Genomic DNA, 24,227 nt, shown 5'->3' on the forward strand with positions numbered 1-24,227 from the left:
TTATATTCCGACTGCTCTGCCATCTACTAGGCGACGATAGTAGTCAAGGGTCGCCAACGGTTGTCACCGCTGTGTACTATGTGTGCTGGATTTTGTATGTGACATGAAATGGTCTCCTGCGCCAGGCAGCGAGATCACCATTTGTCCCCGCCAGTCAAGGTTATACACTATCATTGGTGCTGATAGGGTCCAGCCTACCTAGACACCCAGGTCGTCCCGATACCAATTCAACAAAGTGTACCTTCCCGCTACAGTTTTTGATAATCAATACATCTAGTGTGGGAAAAGGAAAAGGGAAAAAATACGGATGCCACTCGACGTGCCGCTCGCTGCTTTGATGGTATCATATGGGGTAGTGTGCGGTTGTGCTTTTCGTTCTGTGCGTGTTGTCATGGTTGAGGACCAGCTCGACCAGGGGTTTGTCCACTCAATAGACTTTTGGCCATAGCGGATGCGTAGTGTGCTAGGCCGCAATTACTTTAGTTATCGATGAGGGCAGAAGGCTGGCCTCATCAAATCGTTCGAGGGCGCGAGCGTCTCCAGCGCTGCACTGCTCGCATACTTGGGTCTTCGGCCGTCCAGCGGCCCAAGGATATGTCGGAGACTTGTAGCTCACTGTATACCATCTCGTCTGTTATTTGAGCCAGCTCCTAAAAAGAGAGGTCATCATGATAAGTTAGTGGTTCTGTTTCTGTAGCCTCTTGGTCCACACCGAATGCTAGCTGAGGGAAGGGGGCTTGGCAGGACTAATACGGATGGGGGAGACGGGGAGGGGGTGTCGCACATTTCGCAACTGCTCATCGCACGCTCGTAGTTGCCGCCGGTTCGACGAGCTTGGCCGACCTCCCTGGAGAACCTGCCCCCGGTTCTGGATCCATGTCTGTGCTGCTGCTTGACGAAGATAGATCTTCTGGGCTTCGTGGCGACGTGCGTAGGCATCGAGTAGAACTCTAACATGTGTTTTCGCAGTCAGTTATGGTCCGAAGTAGAAGGCATGTATGCCCTTCTGTTTATCTCGGTTTCGACGCACTGTTTCAGTTCTGCCTTCCGTTGCTCTTCTTCGCCGCCGGAAGTCTGCGGTACCGTGGTATCCGCAGCGCAGTTGAGGATATGTTGGCCATCCAGTGCACACTGCCGAAGCGCAGCATATCCGTCGAGGTGATAGTCTTCCGTTTCCACGGGATCTGTTGGCGCTGCTGCGATATAGTATTGCAGGGTTCTGAAGTCGGAAAGCACTTCGGCAACACGCGCTGTCCGGTATTCGTTGACTATGGTCACAGTTGTTAGGAAGATGCCTATAACCAGTGACCCTTATCCAACGGCGGGACTCCTGGTACACCGCACTTACATCCGTCCATTTTTGTGATGTCGTGGTTCTGTGGAAAGAAGGGGATAGGGCTTCTGAATCAGTCGAGCCAACTTCCGGCAATTCTAAGGAGGGTTTAGGGGTGAGATCGCGCAGCTATTAGGGGCTCTTGTTGTTCGTCCAACTGTCAAAGCAGGTCAAACAACAGCGGAATGGAGCTTCTGGTGTATAGCGAATGGGGGCAACGTGCTGCGAGGCTGCATATAATGATTAGGGGACCAGTTGATGACATCGAAGAAGATGGTCTATCCCAGCCGTTGTAGTAGCGGCGGCGCCACCTGTCTTTTGTATAGACGGTTCTACTATCCATGATCAAGGAGGTTACGGTAGAGACTTTTTCTGGGTGGACCTGGACTAGCCGGTCATGTAGTTCACGGCATAAGAGAAGTAGTTCCCGTGGGATGCCCCATAGGGTTGAGGCAATGAGTATGTAGGGTACACATTCGTCGTTAGCTCCCGTGTCCCATCGCGTGCATGAGAGGGACCAATGGATCGACCATCTGGCAGCTCTGTAAGGATCATCCAGGTTGGAGCCTTCCTGTGCTGCTCAACCTGAAGGGGTCAGATATTATCCCCGATTCGAGTATGTAATACGTGCCCCCCCCCCCCTCCGGTGCGTACTCCTACCGGATCCCTGGTAGCGCCGTATACAGGCACAAGTGCCAATCTGCTCTGCCTCACGAGGGCTGCAGCGCTGCTGCAGGGACACGAAACATGCTGCGATATTGTCTTGGATAGGCATGGTACGGCCCGCTTATGGGGGTCAGCAAGTCAGCAGCAGTGTGCAATTGTGTCGCTCTAGCTAGGGGAGGGAGGAGGGAGGAGGGACTCGGAAAGTAGAGTCAAGTCGGAAGAACACAGTATAGGCGATTAGAGGCTCTCGTGTGTTGGAACTTGTGGCAGTGAGGAGAAAAAAAGATGCATGCATGTGTATCGTTTGACCGAAGCGAGTCTAGGTTAACCTTACCTCGGTGGTACCCAGATGGCAGACCAGGGCATACCGGACTGTCGGTAGAACGATGGACTGAGTAAGGAAGTACACGATATGGAAAGGGACTAAAAGTAGCGGTAAAGTACTTCAATGTTGACTTCTCTAGCATCCGTCTCCAACAAAAAGACGCCGACATGCTTCTTTGCCTACTAAGGCGATCATTCAGCTGCGCCAAAAACGTGCCATTCCTCGGTCTGAAGCGAACTCGGCCTGCCATTGGACCAGCAGCCCAGCTCGCCTATGCACGGGTTATCTCCTACCCGCCTGCAACAGGTCCAACTCACCCACCAGAAGCAAGTTTCGTGCCTGAAAAGAGCGAAAAGCATTACCGCATTGCTCGTCCAGCTGAAAGAGAATGAACCCCATCCATCCAAATTGCTGCGCCATCCTAAGCCAACGGTGTGCCTCAAGACGGAAATACCCACTGCAGTGGAATGAGGATGGTCGCCCGCTCGGCACTTGCAACAGCTTTTCTTTTCTTTTCTTCTTCATCAGGAAGAATATGTGAAGAAGCAATCTCACCCTGTCAATCTTCTTGTCGCATGTAACGCAGGTTTGACCTACGTTTTCGGACATAAGAGGGGTGTCACCGCAAGTAACAGGAGGTAACCAACGCACACAGCCTCCATGTAGGTTCATAAGATTGTGGCTCACTATGATCGCCTATACCGAAACACCCCACGAAATCGACACGACTATTAATAGAAATCCTACACGTTCGAGCCAAAGCTAGCGCCACGAGATCAAATGTACATTCAATTTATATGCTTTGTAGCCGAGGGTACTTTCCATATCCAGTATGCAATGGCAAATCCCAGTGCAGCACGGGGTAGTATCAATAAGATAAAAGATGGGATGAACTGCTGTAGTTGGGGGTGTTGTGTGCTGTAACCCAACGACCCGTGGCCGCGGGTCCGAGCTGGGGCTGGAGCTGGAGCTGAGCAAATGAGGCCCCCAATGTTCAAAAGTAAGTATTCATTCGTGTGGGATTTTGACTGCTACCAGGTATGTAGTAGTAGTAGACCATCTAGGTCAGATTCGGTTCAGTCGGCTCCATTTAGTTGCCACCCCCATGCGAGCCATGCTGCATCAAGCGCGTAGACGACGCTGGACAAGGATTCACAGCCAACGCCGCCATCTGCATCGTGCATCAACGGAGCTATATTGAGACATGTCATGTTCGCTGCTGTGGGAGCGGGCATGCTTAGAAATGGGTTGTCTAACTGGATGTCGTCTAAATCTCTTGACGTCACTCCCTTAGTTGTTGCACGCCGTATTCGGTGCCTCTGCAACTGCAACTGCAACAAAGTTCCTAATATCCTATCTCGGGTACCCGTACCTTGCCTCAAGCTACCATAGAGGCCGCTGTGAGAAATTAACCCGATACTTCAGCTCCAAACTCCGATGCACATCAGCATGATCATCGTGTGCACTACCTCGAAATCGCCACATTGCAGTTGCTCATCAGACAATTGAACCCCATAATACACATCTACTGGGATATCGTGGATTACTAGTGACACAGGGAGAAGCAGGGGTGAGCCCACTAACAGGACCCCGAAGCTCTCCCGACGATGCTGCTGAGCTGCTGAGAAGAGCCAGCCGAATCGGCGTCGTTCCTGACCTTGGTCGGCCGCACCGACCTGCACCGGGCTTATGCCATCAACGCCTCTCCCGCCTAATCCTTCTCGGCGATGGCCTGTAATCTGTCATCAATCTCATCCTCCGTGAGTGTCCTGAATCCGGGGTTGGTGCCCTCCTTGCCGTCGCCCCGTGGCCCTCCAACAATACCGATCTCGATCTCACCCTTCTTGAAGTCCATGCTGAGAACCGTGCTGAGGGTAGTGATGGCCAGCTCCACAACGTCCTCCCAGTTCCCCTCGGCACAATCCTTGTTCTTGAGTTTCTTCTCGAGATGGTTGAGTGCCTCCTGCTGCTTCGGCCCTGCCGCCGTGCCCTTGTAGCCAACGTAATATCCGGCAGGGTCGCACTTGAACAGTTGCGGTCCGAATTCAGAATCAAGGGATATCAGTGTCGTCGCCACACCATAAGGTCTCATGTAGGCCTGCAAGAGAACATTAGCGCAGGTCCTCATGAGTACATAGGGTGGAGTAAGAAAGTACTCGCAATCAACAACTTACTCTTTGGGTGTAAACCTGGCTGATATTGGCCAGTCTCTTGGACAAGACGTCGCAGGGCATCTCGTATCCGTACTTGTAGCGGAACTCAGCAGCCTCACCCTGGGCACGCTGAGCAAACGCACGAGCATCCGCAATAGAGCCGGTCATAACACAGCCAACAGACGGTGAGATCTGGAAGATGTGTGACACGGAAGATGGGTCGATGAGCTTGTCCTGCAGAGTGACATTTGTGTCAGCAACCAATCCTGTTCCGACGTAGCTGAAAGTGGGAAATAGCCTGGATATAGCCAACTTACGGGGACCTTCTTCTGGGACAAGACGACAGCGCAATCTTTACCCCGGACACCTATCGACATGATATTCGCCGCCGTGATTGCTTTGAAGGCATACTCTGCACGAAAGTGGGAGGTCAGCAAGCCGTGCCAACCATGCAATCCGGCACCATTGAATTCGATCGTGGTTCAGGTGGGATCGATCGTGTTTATTGGTTGCTGTCATGGAACATACCAACTTGGTACAATCGACCCTGCTCGGAGAAGATGGTAATGTGTCGGTCGAAACCTGCGCTGCCTAGATAGCAAGATGAATGTTAGCATCGTAATAGGTTGAAGCGATTGTGGGATGGGACAGCTGAGGTGGCATCTTACCCGACATGGTGATGGATCGTAGGAGAGCGGATACTGAATCAGCTAGTCGGAATGTTCAGTATTGAAGAGCGATTCTACGAAATGAAGAAAGGCAACGCCCTAAGTGCTGTCGTAGATTCGTGGTGGGTGTTTGATAGTCCGACGTCAAGGTAAGGTGGTGTTTGGAGTGACGATAGCTACTTCAGCCTTGCTTCGCCCAACTGGGGTTTGGAGCTCCAGTGGACGCGTGCTGGAGCTTGCCTAACAGACCTCAAGGTATCTAGGTACTCCAAGGATCGCAGCTCGGGCCCGTGCTTTCCTTCCATCAAATATTAGGTAAGCATTAAGCATTGGCCCGGCACCCCCAGCAACGGAGATCGGAGGAATATTCTTTCCGTCATCCGGCCTGCGGGCGGACCCCGTATTATTACCTAAGGAAGGTACCTACTGAGAACTGCCCCGCCAAAAAGTTTTGGAGGTTGGATGGATAAGGCATTGATTAGAGCGCCGGTTTCACGATAAGAACAAATATAGATGGGACCTCAACAGCCTTGAAAATTCATTGGTAAATGCTGGACTTGAGATCAGTACACACGATCCTGCACTAGCAGTTACACCTTCACCACAAGCGACAGTTCGTCTGTATTATGCGATCCTGCTCAATCTTACTGTACCATCCGTTGTGAGCGTCCAAGTGAGGCTGTCTCAGTTTCCCTCCCTGTTTCGGCATTGATTTGGGCAGGTATCCACGTTTCCGAGCAAGATCGCCTACTGGAGCCAGCAAAGCCGTCAATCGATTTGCATATCGCCGCCATTGGAACGGCGCAGTGGACACTGCAGATTTGCCGGCCCATTGCATTGCGTTGCGCATTTATTCCCTCTGCCCGTTATTGCTGGATTTAATTTGTCCAATCTCCCATCATGTCGTCCTCGGTGCCTGCCTGGAAGCGATTGGGCCTCACTCTCAAACCTGCGTCATCTGAAAGCCACGGCGACTCATTCACCGCTTCTGCCTCCCTGCCTGTAAACGGCGCCAAAAGAAAACCTTCAGCTGCTGCCCTTGCGTCGGACCATTCCAACAAGAAATTGCGGACGGACAACTCGACTGCTTCCGCATCGCCGGCGCACACTCCAAAGAGGCCCAAGACTGTCTCGTTCGCTTCCGAGGCCCAGACTCTCTTGGTACACCCACCGCGACGAAAGCCAACCCGGCAAACACGAAGCAGAAGAAGGCCACTGCCCCCAAGCCCCTCAAGCCCCAGGCCAAGAAACAGTCAAACGTCAATCTCCAGCCTTCAGTGGACTATCTAAGGCAGTGGCATACAGCTCGTGGCCAGTGGAAATTTAATAAGAACCATCAGACCAAGCTCCTCGAGAACGTCTTTGCCGACGGGGCGACTATTCCGGCCGTTGATATCAATATATTCTATAAGTATATCAGGGATTTGAAAGGCCACGTCAGGACCCGTCTGCGGGAATCTGCGCAGGAGCTCAAGAACGAGGACATGGAGCAAGGGGCTCAGGTCTTTGCCAATTCTTCGAAAGAGGCTGCGCAGAGGAAACAGAAGGAGTACGAGGAGATTATCGCGGGCTTCATGCGGGAGGGGCAGACTCCAGGGAAACGGCGGTTCGAAGAGGTGGAATATGTGCTTCGAACCGCTGATATGGAGATGCAACGGAGGGTGGTAAAACGGATGCGTGCCGAGATGGTTGTCGAAGAACTATCCGACGGTGATGAAAGCACAACGACGACAGCCACTACGAATACAAGCACTTCCACGGAGACAGGGGCCGACAACACCGGTTCTAAAGGCACACCCGACGGGGCTGCCGAGGATAGTGATGGCGACAAGCGTATGAAGCTCAATGATGGCTCGCAACAAAAAGTACCCAAGCGAAAGAGGAAGACGCGCACTGCTGTAGTGGAAGATACCGAGAGCAGCTCCTCGGACTCGGACTCGAACTCAGATGCGGATTCGAGCAGTAGTGACGATAGCTCTTCAGATGATGAGGAGGGCGCGGCTACTACTGCAGCACGGGTCGAGGTTGAGACTTCCGGTAGCTCTTCATCTTCTTCCTCGGATGAGTCTGACACGGAGGAAGAAGAGTCGGATGATGAATAATGATACAGGATGGCAAGTGGGTTGCGTCACAATCGACGCACGGGTACGGCTCTTGTAATGATACATGTACTCGAATACAAATTCGGATAAAGCTGAGGGTTGCGATTGATGGTCGGCACCTTATCTAACTATGGTTCTTAATCTTGTGCTATGTTTATAGAACGATACCCATCCGCACAGAAGGACGGCGGATAAAGGCCCGTCGCCTCAACTTGCAGTTGTGAGTGTAGCATATAGGCAGGCTGAGGGGGGTCGTTATATCCAATCTTAGTCGAGTGTGGATCTCATGCTCTGCTATTTTCCAACCTGACCAATGTTCACTTAACAAGCTTGGTTTGGTACGAATGCTTGAGTAGTATATAAAGTCAAGCAGAGTGTCAAGCAGAGTGTGTCAACCTGGTCGCTAGCCCCTGACTACCGTCTTCGAGACGCTTCTTCGCCTACTGTGTTGAGTAGCCACTGTATATATGGCAGGATGGCGCCAACAGCAATGAGTACGCACAAGTATGATGCAACTCTCGTGACCAGGTGAACGTTTAGCCGGCTACGATCCTCTACCATGATGCGCTGCTTACTGATGTGGTTTGTGAAAGGCCCCAAATATGACTACGGATATATGTCCACTCAAGGAGTCATTGGGTGCACAGAGCTAGAGCCCCGAGATACTCGCAATTAAGTCGCAGTTACCGGCATGCTCTCCTTCAAGTTGTGTCTGTCTCGCTTGTATGCATAGACCTTATAGTCCACTCAACATCGCATCTTTCCGAATGCCCTTTTTCATGTCTATTGCCATAGCACAGCCAAGAATCAACTGCATGGCAGAGCAACAAATCGCCACCTGTATGGCCGCGCGAAGAGTATGAATTAGAGAGGAGAACATAAGTCATCTCATTATTCGTTTTGGCCTCGTTATAGAAGCTGCCATTACATGGATGGACCACGACCGGAACGCCTAAAAGCTCAACCAATGCCTTGAACCCACAAGGGCGGAAAGCTCTCCGAAGTTTTCCCAATGAGATCGCCGCCGCCAAACAATGCAATCAATCAACCAATCAACCAATCCAAATTAATTCCGCCAGCTTAAGAGCTGTGATGCCTCTAGAACGCCAATTACGTCACCGCCGTCCTTGTCCACCACGGCCAAGATGGAGTACTTGTCGCACTGCTCTTCGGTGGACGATACCATGTCCCTGATCCACTCCGCCGCCTGGGAGATGCGTGTCTCGGCCAACACGGTGATACAATCTTCCCTGTGGATTCCGAGACCCGGAAGCTCACTCAGGGGTAAGGCGAACTCGATCGCCTCGAGCCGCCGGATTCGGCCTGGCGAGACGATCAGGTCGCTGGCGATCACCCAGCCAGTGGGCGAGTCGTACGCAACCTTCAGGACGTCTGCGCCTCGAATGTCCGCCGGCGTGCCGGATGCGCAGCATTGAGGAATGTCCCGTGTTAAAATCGTGATATCGCCGATTTTCGGGGCTTTTTGATGGAGGCACCGATTGCGCCACCTGGATGATTCCTCAAGAAAACACTCGAGACACTCGCATTGATCTCTTGCGCCGCAACAATGGCCAGCGCATCGCCAACCGCGAGCGCTACCGTGGTAGATGTGGTGGGTGCCGATACTCCAAAGGACGCCGTTTCCGACTCATGGATGGGCGCCGATACAAGTATCATTGATGGTCGTTGTTTGATCAGTTCGCACGTGTGGGGTCTGGTATGCGAAGTGAGAACAATCATGGGGAGCGCCGCGTCGATATGTGGAAGAAGCGACAGTAGCTCCGGCGTCTTCCCCGAAAACGTGATGAAGAGCACCGTGTCGAGCTTTCCGATTTTACCCAGGTCGCCGTGAAGGGCCTCGGTAGGATGCAAGTACGTAGCATGTACCCCCAGACTGTTGAAAGTCGCCACCAGCTTTTTCCCGATGTGCCCAGATTTCCCAACGCCGATGATGACCAGTTTGCCGCGATCTCCCCCATGCCGAGTGATAGTTTCTACGGCCGCACCGAAACTGGCCCCTATCAAACCATCTTTTTCGTACAAGGTCGTTAGAGCTCGGAGAGAGGTTGCCTCTGTATTGAGGACGTGTATAGCGCCAGAGAGTCTCTTGTGTAGCTGCGATGACTCAGCATCCTGTTCTTCTGCAGGCTCAACGTCTTCGAGGCAAAGCTCTTGTATAGGAGAGCCCGGTACTGTCGTATTCGGGGTAGGCGGAGATGGGGGCGAAGGTGGTGGCACTAGCGGGCGCTGTGCTGCGCCTAGCAGGAATACAGCGCTCGTCTGGACGGGATGATGCTCGACCATAGTGCCTCTAATCTGCCTAGTTCGGCTGACAAAATATGCGGAAACTCTTCTCAGCTTTTGCGCCTTGAATTCCTCCGTCTTGTTCGGAAACGTCGATGTTCGTGCACACAAGCACCTTGTATGGATCCGCGGCAGCTCGCGAAGCTTTAACCCCACATCATGGCCAGGCGTGTTCGTTTGTTGACCATATCTTGGTTACTTGGGGGGCGTATGCAGGGCTTTGTTCGATCTGGCACCAGAGCACGGTGGGAACCAGGGAGATGACAGTCGAAGTTGCTAGTTCGATATCCCAACACGATCTTTATGCGAGGTCTTCTCTCAGGACGGGTCCGGAACTGGGCAATCTGGAAGAAGAAAAAAGTATACGAGGTTAACCTAAGATGCTATGGCAGAGATGGGAAAGGACGGTATATGTAAACAGGGATCGGAAAGAAGGTCGACTCCATCAACGACAGTAACGACTAGGGTATTGGGGATCTGCAGGGTTGTATACCTAGTCAAAGTCTATAGTATAGCCTCCCGATCTGTGCGAATAAGAGAGATTAAGCTTAGACAAGGTAGGTGGCCCCATAATCCTGGTGATGAATCATGACCAGCTATCAAAGATGCCTACCCGGCTTACTGGTCGTCTCTGGAATGCGGGAGGCGTGGCTGCGTGGGATGGAAAATGCCATCCAACATTAGCGACGCACACGCAAAGGGTCTGTTCCGTTTGACGTTTGCTAGTTGGGATCTTACGTGATCCTGACCTTACCCAAAGGGTGGGTTCGCATGAGGGCATCCTTGGTTATCCATGCCGGGGTGTATGTACATCGAACATAACAGAGGAAAGGAGACATGCAGAGATTTAGCAGGCCGTCCATAAGTGCCTGGCTATATTATTATGAAATGGATGGGCCGAATGCGACGCGTCCTGTGGGATACCGGACACACACCTTGGGGCTCCAGGATTGGCTTCGTCGAGGGCCCAGGACCATCGATGGGCATGTCCAAGGTGCCTGTTATTGTGTTTTATCCAAGCACTATATCTTTCCCAACTGAAGCCCCAGGCATCGTCGGTGCTAGCCGGGACGTGCTTGCAGTCAGTGGCCGAGGAAGCCAGGAAGTTGGTTTCGTTTCGAGAGTATTTCCAATCAGAAATGGTGAGTCATGGGCGTGGGAATCCGCTTTATCAGCCATGTGGGGGTTTTGAAGGGGTTGGCTAGTCAAGGCTCCAGAATCCAGATCCGTGGACTGCGATGCGCCCGAACGCTTTGATTACTACTAGAGCATTGATATCGTCTACTTACCAGTAAATCGGGTTGTTTGTCTGTAGTACTACTGTAGTACTACATAGTCTACTCGAAGGCGTATTTGTTTTGTCCTTGCAATGCGCTTGCCGTGTATTAGCATCCAGCAGTTTGCTATCTCTTGGCTTGCTTATCTTCGTACATGGAATTAGTCCCAGGTTTGCTCTCCATCTCCATAGAGTCTCCATGTGCTTGGATAAGAAAGATATCGTGGTTCTACAAGTAGGAGTGAGGCCATAGAAATCATCGTCGTTATACTGGAAACTTCTCGTACCAAAGACAACGCTCACCTAGGACACATGCCAGCATTAGCTGCCTGTCAATCGTGCTTCTGGGGACTTTTGTGTCTTCGCCAATGGAACATCCATGGAGTCCTTATCAATTACCTGCCTATGTTGATAACATTTTCTTAGGCTACCTACTTATGTAAGTAAAGACATACTTATGCGCCTCCACTACATGCAGGGGTGCTGGCATGATAGGCTGTTGGACGACTATTTTAAGCCATTGATGCATCTCATACACAATAGGGCGAATGTCTGATAGGTAGCGACTCCCAATATTGAAGTGATTGGCCCATCCAGGGGCAGAAACCATCTTGCGTACACCGAAGCTCCGGGCATATTACATGTAAGAAGTATGCAATGTACGTACTCCGTAGCTACTGTATGGTTGAAGCAGCCCCGGGTTCTCCAGACTTAGCTAACTGGCCACCCCGCAAAATCGTGATACACATGATTCACTTGGTGGCTACACTCCTTTTGAGGGGTATGAGAGAGAAGAAAGCAAAGACACCCGAATGCAGCAGGTAGAAATTTGCGACGGGATACCGGCACCGGCCAGGGTTGCGCTGTGTTACCCATTTCCGGCCACCTCCTCAACAGCCATTGGTGTTGACCGAGTGGCAGCATTCACTTTCTTCCGATAGGAGCTTAATGTCCTGCTGTGTGTTCACCGAATGGTTTGCCTCAGACGCGGATTGGAGCAGACACCTAGCTGTGAGACACTACAAAATATCATCATTCCCCATTGATGAAAGACCGCCGACACTTCCGTCAAGCTCCGAAGCTGTGGAAAGACGATTAATCTCACGGTTGATTGATTGATACGGGGGATGAAGATGAGGGGTGTCGCATTCAAGCAACATGGAGTGTCGGGACTTCATGTTAGCACGTAAGGAGGGACGATAAGCAGAGACAGACCGCCAGATGATGATGATGATGGTGGTGGTGGTGGTGGTGGTGGTGGCCTTATCAATACATGGAGAGCAATAGGCATTATCTGCAGTAATTGTCTGCAGTGTTGTAACGCTACTGCATGTTGCATCAGCCACCTGATCGTCGATGTGCCCAAAGTCTGCGTCGACATGCAAGTACAGTATTCACACGCAGGCACACGGGGTTGCATGTTGTCGGGTACTCCAGTAGGTAATATTACAGGTTGAAACGTGTTTTCCTTCCTGAATCAGCAGGTGTACAAAACCACGCATTCATGAAGTAGGTTAGGTGGCAGCCGTATCATCATCATTTGACTCCCGTGCACTACTACTACATACTACTACCTGTACTTACATGCACCTAACTTCCATAGGCACAGTAAACTGGAGCTGGGGGGATCGGGTTACCTGCGCCGTCCATCATACCTCACTCACACATTGATCGGTTACACGACCATCAACAGAACTTTTCTTTCCGACCACACCACACACCTCCTGGTTGCTTTTGTTCTCCAGAACTACACCAACTCCTTGGTATCGTATGAGGAAAACTGGCCGAATACGCCGGAACTTGAGGATTATTATTTCGCACGGGGAATTGGGATTTCAAGCTGCCCAGAGCCGAAAATGACTCGATTGGTAGTGTATAACGTGGCGCTGGGCGTCTTCGTTGCGGGTACGTCATTGCCATTTCCCACGATGTAGCGCATCTTTCCCATGAAGCTTCAAGTTGCCACCCCAAGCCCTCCTCGAGTGCGCCTATCGCTGCAGTAGGATACTTGGGGTCTATTTTTATACGCATCTGCCTATTGTCTACCATGCAATGGTTTCGCTGTTTCCGGCAAGCTCTGCTGCTGCATGAGCTATCACTGTCGCCCACAGCCTATCGCTTGCTACAACAGTGCTTGGCCAGCTTACTACCGCCAGCCGACATCGCTAACATGTGTCTCCCAAAGCCACCATCTTGACCATCACGTCTATCATGACCTCGAACTGGGTCGAATACTCTGTCACAGCCGAGAACACGAACGCGACCTTCAGCCATCATGTGGGCTTGCACCGGTCGTGTTCGCTTTCGGCTACCGCCGATAAGACCACATGCCGCCCCTTCCCCGACGAGGACGACTGCCGCGATGATCAATTCTTTTGCTCCATGTGGAGGAGCAGTGGCTTCTTGATGTCCTTCGCCACCGTCGTAGAGCTGGCCACCGCCATCTCGTTTCTGGTCGTGATGCTGGGCGGGAAATACAAGCGGGAAGAGGGCTGGTTCGTGATTGCCGGCCTGTTGATAGCCGATGCAGTGATCGAGTTCGCCGGCATGGGCATTGTGGTAAGCAGAAACCCCGAAACTAATGTCGTTTCCGATTCTTCAGGATATGGCTACGCCTTGCTGGTTGGTTAGGTGTCATCGCAACTGACCCAATATTCGCAGGCATATCTGTTTAATACTGACACGCAGTTTGACGTGCCCGGCTGGAACTTGGGCTACTCCTGGATTTTGTGTACCGTCAGTGCCAGCGTCTCGGTGCTCCTGGCCATCGCCTTCTCGCTGTCGGCATACTTCCTCCCGCCGGAAGACGACTACGAATACGTCGGCGATGGCGAGAGCGTGGATTTCTAAGCGCACCAAACAAAGCAAACTTGAGCTTCAATAGAAACGCGAAGCGATTTTTCTCCGGCATTTTGGGTTCTTTTCTGCAAGAAATACGGTCTGCATACATTTATAGGGCAATGGGGCGTTTTGGAGGAGTTGGATCTTTCGGCATGGAATGGCATTTCCGCAACTGCGTTGCTTTTCCTCTTCTGTCATGCATGTTTGCGTGCTGTTTAGGTCTACCCGTGGTGATATTTCAGTGCTATCTTCATGCCATAGAGAATGGTAATCACCTGAAAATCGACTTGGGTATGTCATACGTAAGGGGGTTCTTGCATATTGTCCGAATAACCAATACACGCGGGTATTATACAACCGAGGAATAGGAGATTCGTATAATTGACCACATCGATGTTTTGACTGCGAGGTAGCACTTGAGTGCGGAAGTCGATTACCCGAGAGGCATGGATGGAAAATTAACCCAAAAGTTGGGTTTCTTGAAATGAGTATATGTGAACCCACGGATGGTTGTTTTATTCACAAGGAGGCGACAATTTGGATGTAATACAACGAGCGTAACCCAAAAGGCACCAGTCCCCGCCATCTTACTGTCCTGAGTTGACTATGTGCACCCGAATCATCCACAAGAGCTTTGAACATGTCTCGATTTGACACCCTTTTGAACAGCAACAGCAGCCAGTCCTCCTTCGCGAAAACAAAAAAAAGAAGAAAACAGACAGTTTGGGATCCCGCTGTCACCGCACTTCTTGCCTACCTGCCTGTTTGCTTAAGACTTCAAAACTGGGGGCTGGCGTTCTTGAGCAGCATCTCGAAGTAGGCCTGGTTCCAGCTGCCGGCTTCAGGCGCGGGCTTGTAGGCGTCGTCCTTGCCGCAGAACGAGTCGTAGCGGGTCGCGCCCGAGTCCGAGGTGCCGTCGGACTCGCCGCCCGGCTTGCCCCAGACGAAGGCGTCCGTGTTGGAGTCGCCCGTGTCGGCCGTGGGGCGCTCGCCGAACCCGGCGCCGTCCACGTTGCACCAGTCGCCCCACTCCTTGCGCAGGCCTGTCACGGCGTTCCGGCCCGTGTCCATGATGGCGAAGCTCGGGTGCCCGGCCGTCTTCAGCGCCGCGCCGAACTTCTGCACGTACGTCTTCTCGTTCTGGCAGCTGTTGTACTTGGCGTCCGAGGCCTTGGAGAACTCGCCGGGGCTCTCGTCCCTGTAGGGAGGTTTTTTTTTAGTATAGACAGCTAGCTCCCTGGACTATAAAATAATAGGGGGGTGGTAACGGTGATGGGTTCAAGGGAGGAATCGGTGGCGACAAGGCAGGGAGGAAGACAGAGCTGTGATCACGATCAAGGGCGACTGCTACTTACCAGGAGTTCCAGCCAGCGATGTTGGTGGCGAAACCACGAACCTGTTTTGGGCTGCCGGCGTTCTTGTAGACCTTGGCGAGCTCCTCGGCTCCGGGCTTCAGGTTCGCGTCCCAGCCTAGCCAGCCGCCGTGGCCGGCGTCGATGTACATGACGACGTTGGGCAGGTTAAGGTTCTTGAGCGCATACGCCACACCCTCCTCGTACGCGGACTTGCTGTCCTCGCAGGTTTGCAGGTCGGCATTGGTGACCAGGTTGGGCAGGGAGTCGGGCTCGATCAGGAGAGCAAAGGCGGTGTTGGGGTTCTTCTTCAGAATGGCGACGACGGCTGTAGCACAGCGAGGGAAGGATGTCAGTTTGGGGTTATCTACTGGCACTTGGTGGGAGCGTATTGTGTCCCGACTCGGTATCAGGGCGTGGAGAAGAAGAGAGTGGGGTACGGGACGAAAATATCTGGTGACTTACGGTCGATGTACTCGGACTTGTACCTGGAGATCTCGCTGTAAGTCAGTTCACCGTTGGAGGCCTTGGCAGCACAGTCACGACCGGGCAGGTCGTAGATGACGAGACCGAGAATGTCTTCGCAAGGAGTGTCGGCGATGGCGGGCTCCACCTTGGCGATGTTCTCGATCGTGTCACTAGCAAAGGTGTTATTGTTAGTGTGTATACTTTTCGAGCATGATGATGCCACTCCATTCTGGTTTCCAAACTTACATCCACAGGAAGCTACCGACGTCGGCAACCTTTGCAGCCTGGGCCTTCAGAGACGAGTCACTGATGGCCTCGACCGCCTTCTCGACCTCGGAACGGTAGAACGTGTTAGCGTGGAGCTTGTAGTTCTTCCAGACGTTGGTGCTGGCATCGAGCGTGACGGCGGAGCTACAGGCAGCAGCAGCCCCGCGACGGTTCGGTGCTGCGAGAGCACCAGCAGCGAAAACCGCAGCAGTAGTAGTGACCTTCATTTTCGTACCAAGTTTGGGGTTTTGGAAACGATGTGGCTAAAGAGGTGCTCAGGAGGTCTTCTTCCTCATATCTGCCAGTGGCTCCTTCTTATACGCGGGACTCCAGACAAAAGGAATGAGGGGGCCACTCAGCTGACCAACACCAGCAAAGGCATCGCGGAAGCATACTATTATGGCAATCAGGAATACAGGCCCGTTAGAGGCGAAAGACTGCCGGGCATCGAGTCTCCGAGATAGGGTCTTCCCAGTCTGGATCCGTCGCGGCAGTAAGGGGTGGGGTGTTTGCATTCAGGAGAACATCCCACTAATGAAGCAAGTCTATACCTAGCAATCCGAGAAAGTTCCAAGCCCAGGAAGCAGGACTTTGCCATCGCTGACTCTCTAGCCTCTCGGAAGTACCACCATATCGTGTGGGGAAGTTGGCCCCGTTGCTACTTGTTGGAGACACCCCATGTCCGGCATCTGCAGCCACATCGTAACCCAAGATCCGGTAAGACTGGTCTAACCTCGAGCTACCACCATGGCATGTTCTACGGAGAGAAGGAACACTAGTCTTCGACTTGAGCTGCTGTAGTGTAACCCTTCAACGAATGTGATTTTCCTATAACAACATGAAGCTATCTTCATCGCAAAAACAGAGCAGTTGATCATTGCAACATCAAGCTTTGCCAAGTACCAATGTCCTCATTACAAGCTTTGTCAAGCTTTTCCAAGCCTTGACAGATGTATCAAGCATAGTCTGTCGTGCCGAAGATGGCATGTACTATGAACATCAGTACCGCGTATAGCACATCTTTACCCCATGCAGGAGATTTGACAGCGCCATCAGTGTGGGGAGAGCCGAGAGACCAGCAGCTACTGCAGATGAATCTCCGCAGGGACAAGGGAATATGCCATTGGACCAGGGACCATGGTTGGGTAGCGCACGCCCCCGTTGAAACGCTGTATAGTAACCATGGGGACGACGATTGGGCTCCTCATTTAGCCGCAATGGCACGGCTGGTCACCGACGAATCAACGTACCCGGCTAAACCTCTCACTTAAGTGATCATGGCGTATGACCACACAAAAGCCGTGTTTTGCGTGCCCTCGACGTGTGTTAAGGCTATTCTGCCGCGGCATAAGGCCCAAAACTCACGAGACTGGGCTCAATATGTTTTGCTAGCCTCGGAACATGGCTCCGAGCGTCTCTCCGACACCCCGTGTGGAGTTGGCGAACCCCTGAAAGCCCTGCGATGTAAATCACATGCTGTACAAATGGTTAGCATAGCGGTGTTCTGATGGTCCTTAGCGCCCAGTGTCGTGTTCAGATCTGAAGGTCGTTTATGACACATAAATCAAGGGGCTAGACCGCAGACTTTGGTCCAGCTGCTGTGCGAAAAGAGTGTTGCAATTTGGATCGACTCCTTAGCGAGCATTGCCTATCATGGTTCTGTCATGATCGCAAAACTGGTACTAATATGGAAGCTCTCAGGGAGGCTCCGAGAGAGAAAAGCGCCAGACGGGTCACTGCAATGCGAGTATTGTGGTTCATTGTGATTTAGTCAGAGTCGCCTGGTCTGACACTTGTAGTCAGCGTTCGTGGCATGGATACTTCTGCTTGTTGCTTAAACTAGCGATACCTGTCTAGTGAACTGCGCGCTGCCGTAAGCCAGCCGTAGCAAATATTGGCTCATCGTTAAAGATTTGGAGGGGCATCATTGCAGTGTCGTAGGGGTTATTCATGTTCGCCCTTGGCCAACTGCAGGTCGCCAGATTGTTCGATGGTTGCGATCTGAATTCTGCTTATTCTCGGAGTGCGAGTTCAAATTGCCAGGCATCGAATGCTGTTCCATTGCCTATGAAGTTATTTGTTCTTCTCGTCTGGGTCGTCTCATCATGCATACGAAGAGTTCCATGCCGACCATACAGATATCATTTCTTCGAGGACCCCCTTTTTGCTATCTCACCAATGCATTATCCGCCAAAATGGAACTTTCTTATTGGATCTATCGGTCCCTTACATAAAGGGGGGCAGCGAGAACGGGTAGCCTCCATTCTTGATGCGGAAGATGGAGAGCAAGAAGCTGTAGAGGAGGAATAGAATAGCGCTCCAAAGCAGAACCCAGACTTGTTGCTTCTTGGCATCAGCCACTCTTGGGACTTTCATGATCAAGGCGATCGCAGAGAACGACAAAAGACCATCTACAAATATTAGTTAGCTCTGGCAGACAAGTTATTTCAGGAGCAAACATACATATAAAAGCGATAATCTGAGTCTCCATACCCAGCTGGTTTTGGAAGCCGGAGGAGAAATAACTAATGCCTCCACGGCCATCGCCAGCCACGTAGGGGACCTTGCGGATCTGGTTGAACATGTGACCACTAGTGAACATGAGGATACCAATTAAGCTGATGGCGGCCCAAGCATTTCGGTTCTGGACGATAGGGAGAATGTAAGGCCCGGCTTTGGCAAGTGCGCCAGCAACACCCAGGGTCGAGACGACACCAACAGCCCAAGCGACGTAGTTGACTGGACGTTTCACAGCAGGGTGAGGTCGGCCCGGTAGGTGGCGCGCAATCCAGGCATGGACTTGTTCAGCCAATAGAGGTCTGCAGCGGTATTAGTCGTGAGATTATGAGAGCCGGCGCCGAACGGAATCATCTTACCCATTGGTGAAGTCGTATCGAATAGGACCTTCGACACCAGGAACAGCGTGGGGACCAATCGTAGGGGGGAAGAACAACAACACAGGTGCGGTTTGGAGGCTCAACTATAACGACTGTGTTAGTGCCAAGACGCACAATTAAAGGCTCGAAAAGGTTACGCACCGAAATGAAGGTGTCACGACCATCAGAGAAGTCCAGAGTGGAAAAGATGATGCGGGATTCGGCATTCTTGTCGCCCCTGAGCCAGCTCTTAGCGAGCAAATCCCACTCTGGTTGGAACTCGCGGCAGAGCTGGCAACCGAATCGAGCGTCCATAGCCGTGAGGAGGACAGCGACGGAATAATCGCGGGGCGAGGCAGTAAGCTTCTTGTACGACTTATCGGCCAGCTTCACCGGCGTGGTCGAGATTGCCTTTGTGTGGAAATCATTGAAGGTGTCGGCGGGTGATGCTGGCTTCTTGGCAGCGAGGGTGCCAAATGGCAGAGCCAAAGAGAGGAATAACGGCAGCCAGCGCATGGTGAAGGATTTCGCATGTAAAAGAGCGTGCTTAAGTCGGTTGTACTGCAGGAATTAGGCGGTTGTGCTGAGTGTGCACTGTCGTTCGCCGCCCTGTTGTTGATGTTGAAGAGGGAATCGGATCGAGAGGGACAACCTGTTGTTACAACTCAGCGATGTGAAGCTCCAAAGTGGCCAGTTCCCAATTGAACAAACAGCTCCTTCCCTAGCTCAATTCCTATTGGTGATTACTAACTACATGTCACTAGATAGCTTAGGCGGTACGGTACCTAAGTGACAGGGATCCTGCGGGGATTACCTAGCTGATAGCAGCCCGACGGACAAACATGGTGGCCGAGTCTAGTCCATTTCAGGCACTCTGTTTACCACATGTCTCCACCTTCCAACCAAAAGAGTGTCCACCAGACACGCTCTCCAACCCTCAGTGACTACACCCTATTCCAGCTTGCTCTATCAAGACACGGGCCACAAACCACCTTGTTGTGCATCCAGGACGTTGTTGTCGAATATTTGTTATTGCTGAACTTCCCTGTCGCATACCTAGGTCAACCAAGAACGACCAAGTTCCTGTCCCCGACTATCACAACAATAACAACGCGCCTGCCGATGGGCAGAGCACCAAGAGCAGCCGCCATGGGCCGCGAAAAGAAAGTGAACATGGAGTCAGATATGGTGAGGCTGAAACGGAGCCACGTTCTGTTGCGTGAAGAAACTAATCCAAAATTATTTCAAATCAGCGACCCGAGATATTGCACGAACTGGAGATGAGACACCAAAGCAACGCCAGCCATTCTGATCTCTTGATCAAGGATGAAGACGTCCGCCGCCTTAAACTACGCATTCTTATGCTTCGTGACGAGAACAACTCGTTGCGCGACCAAATTGCCCACAACAGTGATGCTGGCGCCAAAGTGGCGGCCAAATGCGACGATCTCAGTGCCCAGCTAAAGGCGAAAATAGAAGTGGTGCGCTTGCAGGAAAAGCAGCTACGAAAGCAGGAGCGCGAGTTCCAACAATTGCAGGTGGGTTCTCTTCAAGCCTAGCCTGGTCCCCTGAGCTGGTCCATGGTGCTAACATGTTATCCAGGCCGAATTGGAGACAATGAATAATCTCACCCAGGATTCGACCAACGTGTTAGCCGAAAAGTTAGCACTTACACGAGAGCTCGCAGTCTTGAAACCAGAACTCGATCACCTCAGATCGCAATTAGCCCACCAGCAAGAGACGTTAGCCGAGAAGCTGGCCTTGGAACGACAAGTCAACACCCTCGAAGTCGAGCTTGCCAATGAGAAGAAAGCAGCCAAAGGAGCCATGCTAAAGCGCAAGAGCAACGATCGAGTTGAGGATGACCTGCGCAAGAAGATCCGCGAGGCTGAAAAGTCGCTGGCTACGGAAAAGGCTCAGCGTGAACGACTAGAAGACCAACTCGCGCAGGAAAAGCACACCCACAACTTGGCACTTCAGGATCAGGATAGCAGACGAGAAGTCGAATCCGATCTTCGTAAGAAATTGCAAGATGCTCAGAGAGAAGCGCGGGAAGCAAAAGAGGACAAGGAGAGATTGGAGGAAGAACTCGAAGCTGAGAAACGCCGGTCAAAGAAGGCACACTCAAAGGCAAGCGACAACACCGTCGAGGCAGATCTTCGCGCACAGCTTGAGGACGCCGAGAAGAAGCTGGCTGCCGAGCAGAAGCAGAAGGAGAAAATCCGCCACCAATCACAGGAATCGTTGACCGAGGTCGAGGCACGGAACGATGCGCTGGAGAAGAAGCTCGAGAAGATGAGGACGAAGACACGAGAGATACAGGAACAGCTAAAGCAGTGCCAATCGGACCTTCGAAAAGCGCAGAAGCCCAAGCCTACATTGACCGAGGAGATCGCGGCGAAGACTGCCGGGCGCCAAACATTTAAGCGACGCAAGGGCCACGATATCGCCAGCGATGAGATCAGCCAGATCAGCATAGCAACCCCCAGCGCCGATGATAAACCTCGAAAAGGGCCCAAGAAGAGATTTGTACCGGAGCCCAGTCTGGTGGGCGAGAAATCAACCTTCTCCATTACGCCTTTCCTTAACCGAGGCAAGACTGGGGTGGACAGCACACCTGGACTGGATGACGACGACGACCTGGGCGATACGTCTATTATACCACAGCAGTTTGCCAACAACCCTGGAGCCAGAACTGCCTCGGTCCTAGTATCTGATGAAGATGAAAGTGCTCATTCGTTACCTGAACCAACCGAAACAGCCCCTGCTGAAGCAGAGGAGCCCCAGCCCGAAGTCAAGTCTCGTGGGCGGCCCAAGAAAGCTCTCGCGGATGCACCTTCGGCAAGGAAAAATTCACAACCACGACCCAAGACTGCTCTGAAGAAGGGATCCAAGGTCGCAAAGCTCGCTCAGGTAGCTGAGGAAAGCGAGGCCCCTGCTGGTGGTCAAGCGAACGCAGCAGATGCTGGTGCTGAAAAGACGCAATCTGCTAAGGTCAACTTTACCGTGCCCGAGGACCCAAGCACCTCGTCTACCAACATCCCCAAGGGCGAGGAGCCGAAGAAGAAGAAGCGCAAGGTACTAGGATCAACAAAAACGCTGTTTGATGATGATGACGAGGAGGAGGCGCCAGTCAAAGCCCCCAAGGCGCAACCCAAAGGGGCACTCAAGATGAAGAGGCAGCCGCCTGGTGTACGCAATGCGTTTGCTGGCAAAACATTTTCGCCTCTGAAAAGAGAACGAAGAGGTGTTGGAGCAAGCTTCCTCGCATAGGTGGATACGTAGAGATTGACTCGAGTTGTTCACTTTTGGAATCCGGTTTAGAGATTTGGCACGGAACATGGATGGGAGCATGCATTATAAGGCGTTTAGGGAGTATACGAGTTCTCAGGGCTCTCGGCATTGGGTGTGGAACGTATTTAGGCGTTTTACTGCATTTACTGCGTTGTTCTGTAGGAATATGAACGCTATGAAATATGTGCCATTGCGCTGCATCAATGTGTGCTGGATGCATGGTCATTGAGTGTGAGAACATGATCCGTTTGGTGACCGGCCGATGGCTATATACGAACCCTTCATGAGTACATTTGTTCTTCTGCTAGCCAGCTATCCCAAACCCAACTATCTTGTCCCTAATTATTCCACACCCAACCCGACACCGATCTAAAATCATCTGAACGGACATTTTTGGGCTTCCTCTACCAGTAGTTATTGCACTTGTAGACGTTGGATGCCGTTAGGGATGGACAAAGCCTTTTCTATGTACTTACTTATTTGACTGCCCCTGTGGCCCCGGCTTTGTTGAGCCGCTTCACATAGAAAATCCGTGACCCGCAATTTCACGCGTACCCTTGGGAATTGACATCAAGATTCAATAGGTAGATTTTGATAGGCCTCCCATCATTCAAACGTTTTATCATGAAAGAAGGCATCCGATCTGCCATCCCAAGATAATCCTCATTAATGTCGGCGGCGTTGAGGGTAGCAGTACCCCGTAATGGAAGGCTTTTCAGCCGCTTAGCTACTTCTGCAGCCCCTGTGCCGACAGCCTCTCCCCAAGCTACTCTGCGACAGCCAGTTTTGCAGCCACTTGCCGTGGGCTGCAGCGCACGCTGGTCATCTTCAAATTCGCGATGGAAGCAGCGCCAGGGTAGCGATTTCTATGCCCAACAAGCGAAGTTGCAAAACCTGAAGAGCAGGGCTGCTTTCAAGCTGATAGAGGTTTGTGGTCGCAGATCCTTGGCCCTTGGAATCGGCCGGCAAATGTTATTGGATGCTGACTAGGAGGGGGTAGATGGACACCAAATACAGGCTCTTCAGGCGCGGTCAGACAGTGGTGGACCTGGTGAGTAGATGCTACAAAGTTGACATGTAAGCAAAGCTGAAGAGGATTCCCAGGGCTATGCGCCGGGCAGTTGGTCGCAGGTAAGCTTTCTGTCGATTGGAATGAGTCCACAAGAGGAAATGGTATATTAACAGTTTGGCAGGTTGCTCGGGAGCGCACCAAGCCAAATGGGCGCATCGTTGGGATCGACTTGATCCCGGCTCAACCGCCCAAGGGGGTGTCGACCATCCAGGGCAACTTCTTATCACCGGCCGTACAAAACCTGGTCAAGGACTATCTTGTCGAGTTTGCTGGCGACAATGCTCCTACCCGCCCAGCAGCAGTAGCGGCCGACAGATCCGAGGTTGATTCCGAGGACGTCGCTTCTCTCATAAGGGACAAGCCAAGCTATATCGACACAGAGCGGGCCGAGACGGCCTGGCCAATACATTACGATCCTTATGAAGAACAAGAACGGTTGAAAGATGAGGGGAAACTGGTAGATGTGAGAGCATATCTTCCCTTTTTCATCTGCAAAGTACTGCTGGCCTACGATGACAATCACTGACAGACAACGCAGGTAGTCCTGAGCGACATGTCAGCACCCTGGCCCCAAATATCCGGCTTTAACATTAACACAATAAATAACCCTTATATTACTTCTAGGATGATGAACACAAGCGGGATGGCCTTCCGGGACCACGCTGGAAGCATGGTAAGCAAAGCAGCATCTCTTCTTGCCACCACCCGGTCGTCATGTCTACCTACATAATGAGTAAGGACTGTTGCTAATTGTTTTTTCATAGGACCTCTGCCTGGCAGCTCTCCATTTCGCGAGCGACACTTTGCGCTCCGGCGGACATTTTGTGTGCAAGTTTTATGCGGGCGCCGAGGACAAGGAGCTTGAACAGAAACTCAAGAAGATGTTTGGAAAAGTTCACCGCGAGAAACCGGTTTCTTCCAGGGATGTGAGTATTTCCCGTCACCAAGTCCCCTATTATGGATGCAATAAACTACTAGATACTGATCTATTCACAGGAATCAAAAGAGGCGTATTTCGTGGCATTGCGGCGAAAGGGAGATGTAACATTAGCTGATGTAGAACAAGACTGATATAGCAGTATCAATGTAATATATCAAGTATGCGAGGCGATGCTGAGTCTGCTGGATTTCCATGCGCTTGTTTGCCCCTGGCGAGATGACAGTCTAAGCTGATGACCACCGTGAACAGCAGCAGCGCCGACCACTCGATTGTCTGTGAATGTCTTGGCC

The 24,227-nt window shown here is 51.9% G+C and overlaps 9 protein-coding genes across 9 annotated transcripts; 4 read left to right on the top strand and 5 right to left on the bottom strand.

The window, feature by feature from the left end:
• Window positions 1–512: 512 nt before the first annotated feature.
• Window positions 513–1,358, bottom strand: PG994_011093 (uncharacterized protein; the record flags this gene model as incomplete). The annotated part of the gene is made up of 4 exons (XM_066862502.1): window positions 513–650; window positions 785–950; window positions 1,031–1,295; window positions 1,349–1,358. 4 exons carry the CDS (start codon window positions 1,356–1,358, stop codon window positions 513–515), a joined length of 579 nt encoding a protein of 192 aa, XP_066711612.1.
• A 2,677-nt stretch (window positions 1,359–4,035) lies between these two features.
• On the bottom strand, window positions 4,036–5,152 carry PG994_011094 (uncharacterized protein; the record flags this gene model as incomplete). Its single annotated transcript, XM_066862503.1, has 5 exons — window positions 4,036–4,422; window positions 4,499–4,711; window positions 4,795–4,889; window positions 5,006–5,068; window positions 5,146–5,152. The coding sequence occupies 5 exons, from the start codon at window positions 5,150–5,152 to the stop codon at window positions 4,036–4,038; spliced, it is 765 nt and encodes a 254-aa protein (XP_066711613.1).
• An 893-nt stretch (window positions 5,153–6,045) lies between these two features.
• On the top strand, window positions 6,046–7,247 carry PG994_011095 (uncharacterized protein; the record flags this gene model as incomplete). The annotated part of the gene is made up of 2 exons (XM_066862504.1): window positions 6,046–6,306; window positions 6,348–7,247. The coding sequence occupies 2 exons, from the start codon at window positions 6,046–6,048 to the stop codon at window positions 7,245–7,247; spliced, it is 1,161 nt and encodes a 386-aa protein (XP_066711614.1).
• Window positions 7,248–8,313: 1,066 nt separating this feature from the next.
• PG994_011096 (uncharacterized protein) lies at window positions 8,314–9,551 on the bottom strand (the record flags this gene model as incomplete). The annotated part of the gene is made up of 2 exons (XM_066862505.1): window positions 8,314–8,726; window positions 8,789–9,551. 2 exons carry the CDS (start codon window positions 9,549–9,551, stop codon window positions 8,314–8,316), a joined length of 1,176 nt encoding a protein of 391 aa, XP_066711615.1.
• Window positions 9,552–12,683: 3,132 nt separating this feature from the next.
• Window positions 12,684–13,677, top strand: PG994_011097 (uncharacterized protein; the record flags this gene model as incomplete). Its single annotated transcript, XM_066862506.1, has 3 exons — window positions 12,684–12,732; window positions 13,013–13,386; window positions 13,489–13,677. 3 exons carry the CDS (start codon window positions 12,684–12,686, stop codon window positions 13,675–13,677), a joined length of 612 nt encoding a protein of 203 aa, XP_066711616.1.
• Window positions 13,678–14,445: 768 nt separating this feature from the next.
• On the bottom strand, window positions 14,446–15,982 carry PG994_011098 (Exoglucanase 3; the record flags this gene model as incomplete). The annotated part of the gene is made up of 4 exons (XM_066862507.1): window positions 14,446–14,866; window positions 15,024–15,396; window positions 15,486–15,658; window positions 15,735–15,982. 4 exons carry the CDS (start codon window positions 15,980–15,982, stop codon window positions 14,446–14,448), a joined length of 1,215 nt encoding a protein of 404 aa, XP_066711617.1.
• A 1,999-nt stretch (window positions 15,983–17,981) lies between these two features.
• PG994_011099 (Dolichyl-diphosphooligosaccharide-protein glycosyltransferase subunit 3) lies at window positions 17,982–19,147 on the bottom strand (the record flags this gene model as incomplete). The annotated part of the gene is made up of 4 exons (XM_066862508.1): window positions 17,982–18,166; window positions 18,219–18,574; window positions 18,632–18,735; window positions 18,794–19,147. The coding sequence occupies 4 exons, from the start codon at window positions 19,145–19,147 to the stop codon at window positions 17,982–17,984; spliced, it is 999 nt and encodes a 332-aa protein (XP_066711618.1).
• Window positions 19,148–19,911: 764 nt separating this feature from the next.
• On the top strand, window positions 19,912–21,904 carry PG994_011100 (uncharacterized protein; the record flags this gene model as incomplete). Its single annotated transcript, XM_066862509.1, has 2 exons — window positions 19,912–20,169; window positions 20,234–21,904. The coding sequence occupies 2 exons, from the start codon at window positions 19,912–19,914 to the stop codon at window positions 21,902–21,904; spliced, it is 1,929 nt and encodes a 642-aa protein (XP_066711619.1).
• Window positions 21,905–22,594: 690 nt separating this feature from the next.
• Window positions 22,595–24,068, top strand: PG994_011101 (ribosomal RNA methyltransferase MRM2; the record flags this gene model as incomplete). The annotated part of the gene is made up of 7 exons (XM_066862510.1): window positions 22,595–22,852; window positions 22,926–22,976; window positions 23,030–23,056; window positions 23,119–23,460; window positions 23,536–23,670; window positions 23,762–23,923; window positions 23,994–24,068. 7 exons carry the CDS (start codon window positions 22,595–22,597, stop codon window positions 24,066–24,068), a joined length of 1,050 nt encoding a protein of 349 aa, XP_066711620.1.
• Between the last annotated feature and the right edge of the window lie 159 nt (window positions 24,069–24,227).

This window comes from Apiospora phragmitis, assembly GCF_038363925.1.
Source record: "Apiospora phragmitis strain CBS 135458 chromosome Unknown utg000010l:1.0-9815664.0:1.0-9183399.0, whole genome shotgun sequence".
Classification (NCBI taxonomy): Eukaryota; Fungi; Ascomycota; class Sordariomycetes; order Amphisphaeriales; family Apiosporaceae; genus Apiospora; species Apiospora phragmitis.